The sequence below is a fragment of the Miscanthus floridulus genome, chromosome 19, assembly GCF_019320115.1.
Source record: "Miscanthus floridulus cultivar M001 chromosome 19, ASM1932011v1, whole genome shotgun sequence".
Lineage (NCBI taxonomy): Eukaryota > Viridiplantae > Streptophyta > Magnoliopsida > Poales > Poaceae > Miscanthus > Miscanthus floridulus.
The window spans coordinates 9,919,366-9,928,177 of record NC_089598.1 but is presented as its reverse complement, the minus strand read 5'-3'; the positions used below and the strand labels follow the sequence as shown (position 1 = coordinate 9,928,177).

The window sequence follows — 8,812 nt, the reverse complement described above, 5'->3', positions numbered from 1 at the left end:
TTTCATTTTCCGATGCAAGGAATCTGATCTGGCTTTTACGCACCCGCTGCAGCAAAATCATTCACTAGCGGCCAGATCACGAGATGGGCGCATCGTGCCCGGATGCATTTCTCGTGTCTTGTGTGCAAAACAAGAAGAGTTTTTTTTACGGAACTGCACTTGTAGTTGTGCAGTGTACATATTTCCCTCGCTTCTCAGCGACACTGTTAATATGTTACCGATATGAACAGGATGATATGCTCATCTTGGTGCCCTGTTCTCGCTGATAAGCCAAGGCTAAAAATACGGTTGGCTGATTCGTTATGAGAGAAAAATACTGTTCGTTAGTTGAAAAAATACGGCTTATAACATGACGCTAGTTTATGCCAACTTGAACCTGGGACAGCCTCTTCACTTTCCCTGGCCATCGTATTCGTACAGATCAGCAAGATGAGCATGGGAATGTGATGGAATTTATCGACACGCGACACGTGCGATCCGATCGTGGCCAAAAAGGATGTCCCTGCTTCTGCCCAATCCGTTGACTATCAATGCCTGGAGCAGGAAGGAGGGGCTCACTTCAACACACACCAAGTACACATGCACGATGCATGCCAAATTGCCAAGTATTAAATGAGTACCAATCTGCCAAGTCATCAAAAGAGCACCAGGTTTGCTATGACTTGTACGTATTACAATTGGCTTCATCAGCTGAGAACAGTACAAGATACCAAAACTCGAAGCGGAGAAGGAGAAATCAGGAAACAAAAAAACCTAGGTTCAACACGCCAAAAACTGAGCCAAAAACTGAAAGTTACAGGACTTCCAACCTGTGGTCTGGGGGTGCAGTTCAATGGTAGCCCCGCGCCGGTACAGCCACATGATGATTACGAAAAGAATGGAAACGATGGCTGAATTTCAGCGTGTACATACAGGCATATGGTAGTTCTTGCAGAACCAATAGCCAAGCAATCAGAAGGATCCTGCTGTTATTGAGACGAACATAAAGCGCAAGAAAAAAAAAACCACCTATTGATCGGCGCAGATAGCGTCAAGCAGCTGGGCCGTCTCCTCCCCGACTTCCACGTTCTCGATCTTCAGCCGCTGCCGCATCCCAGGGAACTTCTTCCCCGCGGCAGCGTACGTCCGCACCAGCGGCTCAAACACCGGCACGCCCACATCCTTCTGCACCTTCTTCAGAGCCCCCACGTACTGCTCGGCCCCATCGACATCCTTGTTCTCCTCAAAGTAGCTCATCAGGGTCTCCGTCACGGCGGGCGGCGGCACCCAGATCCTGCCGCTGCTGTGCCCCTTCTTCATCGCACGGTCCGCGCACCAATGGGCCATCTTGAGATCCCCCGTCCTGAGGTAATGCTCCATGAAGATCTCCCATGTCTTGGCGTTCAGTCTTCCGCCGCCCATCTTGGCGCGCTTCTTCACGGCGACAGCTTTGTCAAGCATGCCCTCGGTAATGTATGCTTTGATCATAGCATTTGCTACCCGGATGTCATATTTTGGATGCTTTGGTTGGAGGTTCTGCGCTGTCTTCCCAGACTGATTATTAGGCAGGTTACTTGAAGATTCTGGATCTGCAGTGGATGTCTTATCTTCCGTAGGGTCCTTTGCATTGGTCTTAGGTGGATGGATGTGCTGGGCTTCCCACTCCTTGAAACAGGCTTCGGCGGCAGGAAGGTCCTTCAAGTTGGCCAAAACCTGAATCATGTTAAGGTAGCTCATGTTTGCCATTCTAGGGTTATTCCGCTTCAGTGATCGCCAGACACGGTGAACTTCCACTAAATTCTGCGTACGCCCATACAATGTAATAAGGAACTGGTAGGCTTCGACGTCATTGCTGGTGTTCCGCTTCTCAAGCTCCTTAAGAGCAGCCTCTGCCTTCTCAAACAGCCCAGCATCAACGTATATGGAAGCCAGGTTGCTGTATGTTGTCCAATCAGGAGCAACACGGCCATCCCGTTTCATCTCTTCAATCACCCTCTCGACCCCTGGTATGTCTTTGAGAGCTGCAAGCGCCCTCATCCAAACATTGTAAGTAAAAACATCCGGCAATACATCATCTGCCTTCATGTCCTGAATGATACTGGGGACCTTCTCAGGTTGGTTGACTTTGGTGTACATTGTCATTAGGCTGTTGAAGGACATGGCAGTGAAAGCAAAGTTGAGCTCCTTCATTTTCTCCATAAGAGACTCGGCCTTCTCAGTCATCAACTCTTTGCAGTAAGAATTGAGAAGAGCGCCATATGTAAGATGAGTCTTGGAAGTTTCTGGGAGGTCCAAAAAGTACTTCTCGGCAGCAGCGATGCCTCTCGATTTGGCAACGAGATCCAGGCAGATTGCTTGATCACTAACAGTAGGATTCATGCCTCTTCTCGCCATAACTTCAGAAAGCTGAATCAATAAACAAAAGAGAGAAAGGATCCATGTAAAGTCTGCTGATCAAATTCAGAACAATCACAAGCAAATAACCAAGATTCAATATTACATAATGATTTCGATCTGAATGGCAACTTTATGTGCTGCTTCATTTGGAAGAAAATTACATGTAAATGAAAGGGAACAAGAATATTTCAAATAGAAATGACTTATTAGCAATCAGTACAGTTATTCACAATGAGTACGACCAGTGATGGCCGATAGCATTTATGAGTAAGTAAACGATGGTTCTGCAAGTACTGCCACATATATACAGATAGATACATTGGACACTAAACTTTGGTACTTACACACTTGGGGTGTTCAATTTTTACTGGTCATCTATTCTAACAGTGTGTATGTGGTGCATTGTAACTATATATATCGCTGGAATAAATGCCGTACTGCCAATGTGCCCCCTTATATATTCCAGAGTTTCACATTGTGAACGCACCATCTATGATTTTGTAAGTATTGCCACAAATACAATAATTTCCCAATAGCATTTATATGTAATTGACTTGGGTAGAGGCAATAAAAGGAGACTTGAAAGGATGGAATATACCCAAAGACTTAGCCTTAGATAGGAGTGCTTGGAAGACAGCTATTCACGTGCCTGAACCTTGATGGCTTCTGCTGGGTTTCAACTCTAGCCTACCCCAACTTGTTTGGGACTTAAAGGCTTTGTTGTTGTTGTTGTTGTTGTATGCTATGCAATTATCGGGGTTGCTCATATGAGAACTTGTAGCAATAAAAAGTCTTCAACTTGGTATGAAATGATAGGATCATGGATCAATTGGTTCATCACACTAGCTACTGCCACACGAGCAAAGAATTAGGAAATTTTTGAGCTTTTGCAAAGGACACACCTCTATAGTAAAATGTCAAGCAGTAATATTTACATTGACGTAATAGTTACATGCCCTATAGTTTACCATAATCTAACCATTATATTCTTCACAGTTAGCACTGACACACGTAAAAAGTTTAAATAAGACAATAAATGTGCAGGTGCTTCTGTAGAAACTCATGATTCTTAAAGTAAATAACACAATGACCATTAACTGCAATGATCACATCATACTAAATATCAACAAAAATTTCAGGTAAAAAAAATTAGCATTTCTAGAAATGTCAGTTTCCCAATTAGCTAAGGATCATTTAGTTGCACAATAAAAAAACAGGAAAGTTTCCGCAGAGCACATGAAAAGTTCTGGGGGGGATGCTAGATTTAGAAAAGGACATTTACATAGCATCTTAAGTTTATTAAGGGAATATTAGAGTTGCAGGATATCAAGAATCAACTTTGCAAGAACTATGGAACAAAGTAACCGACAAAAATATGGCATGAGACAATGAATAATCTTCTTCAAAGATCAGCAAACATCACAAAAAAAGTTGACAAGATGAAGTGAAGCAGAAAAACATGACATATTGATAAAGAGAGGCCAAACATATGGAAAGCACTTTTGATTAAGTTCAATAGGATGATTCCTAAGAGACACAAAGGAAATTTGAGCATGCAACCTTGGTCATTAGGAAAACAAAGTACCAAGAGGAAAGCAAAAGTGAGCTGATTCGAACTGTGAAGAACAGCAAGAAACTAGTGCCTATGTTTGTCATTTGATAAAATATCAGATAAAATATCATCAGTACAGCTAAGTAGCTAACCATGGCAATGAAAAGACCAGCGCCACAAGTTATGCAGTTTCATTGAACAACAGAATGGGACTAATTGCGTAGCAAAGAATATGAACCAATCCAAGTGTTGTGCCAATCTAACAGCTTTTAGCTCTCAATAACCAGCTATATAACAAGTCCACCTAAAATTCCAAGTACACATGACATCCGAAGGTCAGAGAAGGCAGTAAGAATTTCACATCGCTGATAACTATTTTGCATGGCTGAGCAATTGATGAATATCCTGCCTTAGTGGCACGAAACTGTACAGATTCCGCAATGACAAAAACAAACAATGGCAACCTGGAGTTTCATTCCCAATGTTCGAGCCTATTTCCGTCACAATTTCCCCACCACTAGCAATCTAGCAATCAGATGAAATATTTCTTAGCATACTCCAACCACCAAAATCAAATTAAGCATTCCAGGTCCGGAGACAAAAATTTTGCAAGAAAAGAAATTTCAAATTGCCAATGAGTTGCGCACTATCCCATCGTATTCATATCTGTCCCCTGTCCAAATCCTACTCCCATGATCAGATCTAGCAACAGGAGCATCACGACTTCACGAGGCCCAAACCGAGATCACGAAATGAGATACACAAAGGAAGGGCTGGACCTTGAGCGCCGGGCGGTAGAGCGCGTTCCGCCGCATCCGGCGTACGCAAACGCCCACCTCCCACTTGAACGCCCGCTTCCGGCTGTCGAGGAAGCCGTCCACCTCCTCCCGCACCGCCTGCGGCGTCGACCCCTTCCGGAACAGACGCCGGTACAGCGCCTCCTCCACGTACTTCTTGGTCGACCGCCGCGCCACGTCCTTCACCCGCGTCGCCATCTCCGCCTCCGCCCTCTCCTCTTCGCCGCCGGCGTCTCGGGTTTTGAGGGTTTTGGCAGCGGCGCGGGGAGGAGCTCGCCTCACTACTCCCCCAGTCCCGCTCGTGTGATCGCGTTGGGCTTTTTCTGGGCCTTGTTGGGCCGTGGGCTCTGAAAATAACAGGGCGTCAGTTTCTCCTCATGAGCCAGGGGTAAAACGGGAAAGCCAAAAAACGAGCTGTGAAAGACGGGGAAGGAAGAGGAGGGGAGGGGGGCGACGTCGCCGGCGGTCGGAGGCGACGGGGATGAGTCGGAAGGAGGCGGAGCCGGCAGGACAGGATGGGTCTTCTTCGTCGGCCGCTGATGGGGCAGGAGGAAGTGGCAGTGGACGGGAGCTGGCGGATGCGCTGGCGCGGCGACGTTTGTACCGGGAGGTGACGCTGGAGCTGCGCTCGGGGTTGCGCGACGCCAAGGCGGACTTCTCCTTCCTCCGCGCGCGCGGGCTCCGCAGCCTGCTCGGATTCCTTCGCTCCACCGCCTCCGCGGCCGACGACGCGCGGCTGCTCCTTTTCCGCCACTCCCAATCCATCCCCGATCTCCAAGGTATCGTTCCTCCGCCCATTTCGGTGATCTGATGCGATTTTTATTTGGATTTTGGGTTGTTGTGTGCGTCTACGCAATGTATTGTCTTTAGGTGACACCAATCTCTTATGCAATGGTCAATGGCTGTTTGAAATCTGATGAATAATGCTTGAACACAAACTAAATACTTGGACTCTTATCTACTCAATGAAATTGGCACTATGTAGTGCTGGCTTGTTAAAAAAAGGTGGTAAGTTAGGAGCAGCGCTGCTGCTCTTGCGATCGTAAGATAAGTAGGGGAGATTAAATCGATGAAATGCTCTCAGGCTCATTAGTTAGAGCCCAAGATTCAGCATTAGGTAATAGATGCCCCCAAATACCCCTTCAAGTCAGAAGAGTGGAATCCATAATGACTATGTAGCTCATGCTGGTAGCTTGGAGGTCTAGGAAGCTGCAGTGTTAGTCTTTTTCCTTCATTCCATTTGTCGCTTTCTCTGGTGCTTTTACTCCTTTTTTATTATTAAATATAGGCAGCTCTCTTTCTCACTTTGTTTAAAAAATTAACTAGTAATGACTCTGTTTGATCGTTCCGGACTTCCTGAATTGCATCTAAATGTTGACAATGCAATAGCGACTGCATTTGCTCTGTCCAATTATAATGCTCTCAAGGGAAGAACAAACCTGGTAACTGTGTGTTCGTATTATAACATAAACAAACCTATTAAATCTTTAATTTGCTTTTTTCATTAATGCAGCTACCTGTCTGGTGAAAGGCGGGCCTGGTGCAAGCGGTAGAGTCTTACCGCCTGTGACCGGAAGGTCCCGGGTTCGAGTCGCGGTCTCCTCGCATTGCACAAGCGAGGGTAAGGCTTGCCACTGACACCCTTCCCCAGACCCCGCACAGAGCGGGAGCTCTCTGCACTGGGTACGCCCAGCTACCTGTCTGGTCACGTAGTTTGAGTTTCTCATAATTGTCTATGACCGTTACAATGAAACAGCCAAATAAGATGGATCCTCATGTGGGAATCGTATCTTGTATTCATCAATTTTTGGAGTTATATGATCATTCTCACATCTAGTGGTCTATGCATAACTTTCTACGAGTATAATTCAGGAGAGCATTGTTACAATGGAGTAGTTATTCTTGTTGTAATGCGCATATCAAGTTCGCAATTTTAAATCTCAAAAGACATTAATATGCTCAGGCATTTGGTTGGATATAATTCTTATGCTTATACCCGAGAAAGCAGCACTTACTGATGAACTTGTGTCTACTACAGTTATTCCTGTTCTCTTTCAGAATTCGTTGCATCAACCAAAGCAAGATCCTGTTGTGACATTGGATCATATATTTGGAATGGAACCAATGAAGATTACAAGCCCCCCTACGGATTCCGAAATTGCTCTTGCACTTAGAGTCTTGGAAGGTTGTTGCCTTTTATATAGCCGATGCACAGCTCTGGCCCACAAATACAAGGCTGTGAAGGTAATCGCAATCCTTTTCTGATAAATTATTGCCTATTACTTCTGGGTTTCAATGAGATGAGATCACTGCGAGGAAGTTCTGTTCTTTGTGGCAATAATTCAGTAGCTCCTATTCAACTATGAAGGCATTTTTTTTTCAAGCATAAACCACAACTTAACTGGATATCGTCCCCATATGTAGTTTTGGGCCCATTGTTTATTTGGTTGACCAGTTGTTAACTTAACTTGGTGTAGGTACTCTTGAATATATTAGCCAGCCGAGGTCCAACTGAGCAAGGAGTTTGCTTGGACACACTGATATCGCTTATGTTGGACTCACCCTCCAATCAGATGGTATGGTTTACCTCTTTACCTATTAATTTTCCAGTCTTGTATATGTGGAACTTGATTTTTTTTGTGCCAACTTAAGATGAGTATACAGGTGCTGAATGTAGGACAGCTTTTTCGAAAAAAAATAGTAAATATCTCTAGTACGATTGAAATGTCTCTGTCTTCGAGTGTTGCTGTTGTTTAGTAGATTGGTTGATTTTCTTTCAAAGCATGTTTTGCATGGGCCAAGACTTATGAAAAATTAAGAAAAGAGTCATAAAACTGTTAATAGATTGGTATCTTTGGTTGTTTCTGGCTTCTGTGATTCAGCTTATCTATATTTTATATGACTACTTCTCTAGGATTTCGAGGAATACAGTGGACTTGAAAAGGTTGCTGAACTTTTGAAGGATGTGCAAATGGAAAAGCATATAAGGCAAGTATTGTTCCATCAGATCTTTTTTTTTCTGTTTTTGTCTCAATGGCTAGCTCCATAATTTGAATGCAACTTATTTTCACTGTGCATATAAACAATATATCATTCTGGTGCATCAATCTGTCTGTATCTTATCAGTCGTGTGAACTGAAGAAACATAAACAAGTGAAATGATCAAATGGAAAAGGAGCCACTTAAACTATTCTGTTGGTGGCTTGACAAAGCTTTATATACCTCTGAAAATTATTTTTGCTTGCTGCGAAGATATTTGTCTATGAAAAGTTGAGGCTCTGTTTGACATTGTGATGGCTTCTCCGAAGCACCAACTGGTTTCTATTTTGAAATGACCTAGAGTTTTTTTCACTTGATGCTTCAATGTAGATTGAAATGCGGGGAGTTCCTATTGTTGCTCATTGGACATGTTTATGTGAAGGAAAACTCTCCCATACATGAACAAATGAAAAATCTGTTTGGTGAGCAGTGTGCATCACTTATATGGGCAGCAAGCCGGTTCGGCTCCACCTTGGATGCAGAGCAAAGGCAGACGACCTTGCAAATACAAGCAATGAGAGTTGTGGAATCCTTGGAACCCTACTAGGACTGGTGCCCTTCATCTGTGTAACTTACGGGTGATGACGATTTGATGTCTCTAATCTGAGCTGCATGCTCCATTTTCTTCATGCAAGCTTTGTTGTCCTTCTCTTCTGTGTAAAGTCATTCTTATGCTACTCTTTTTTAGTAAGCTTTGTTGAAAGGACTGTATTAGTTCCATTTGAGAACAATGCACTAGGGAGACACTAGGAAAGCCTTAAGATATCCATTTTGTTGTGGTAGATATGAGCTGTTGTACCTGTGATTCAAATAAAAGTGGTAAATCCAAGTGCTAGTGAATGTTATTGATCCCTTTCCTGATTAAACGGAATGGAAAAAGTCTACTTAACCCCCACACCTTTCATACTTGGTCTACTTCACCCCCCAACTATGAAACCGTCTGTTTTACCCCCTGAACTTTCCAAAACCGTCTGTTTTACCCCCTGGGCGGTTTTTTGGCAGCGGGCTGCTACTGTAGCAAACCGCTGTTACTGTGGCAAACCGCGGT

General features: G+C 44.1%; 2 protein-coding genes across 2 annotated transcripts; one reads left to right on the top strand and one right to left on the bottom strand.

Annotated features, from left to right (window-relative positions):
* Window positions 1-608: 608 nt before the first annotated feature.
* Window positions 609-5,049, bottom strand: LOC136527874 (large ribosomal subunit protein mL101 (rPPR4)-like). The gene is made up of 2 exons (XM_066520727.1): window positions 4,708-5,049; window positions 609-2,385 (listed from the first exon to the last, which is right to left on the bottom strand). The coding sequence occupies exons 1-2, from the start codon at window positions 4,921-4,923 to the stop codon at window positions 1,009-1,011; spliced, it is 1,593 nt and encodes a 530-aa protein (XP_066376824.1). The 5' UTR covers window positions 4,924-5,049; the 3' UTR covers window positions 609-1,008.
* A 61-nt stretch (window positions 5,050-5,110) lies between these two features.
* On the top strand, window positions 5,111-8,604 carry LOC136527875 (uncharacterized). Its single transcript, XM_066520728.1, has 5 exons — window positions 5,111-5,504; window positions 6,764-6,969; window positions 7,203-7,301; window positions 7,640-7,713; window positions 8,095-8,604. The coding sequence occupies exons 1-5, from the start codon at window positions 5,207-5,209 to the stop codon at window positions 8,309-8,311; spliced, it is 894 nt and encodes a 297-aa protein (XP_066376825.1). The 5' UTR covers window positions 5,111-5,206; the 3' UTR covers window positions 8,312-8,604.
* The last annotated feature ends 208 nt before the right edge of the window (window positions 8,605-8,812 follow it).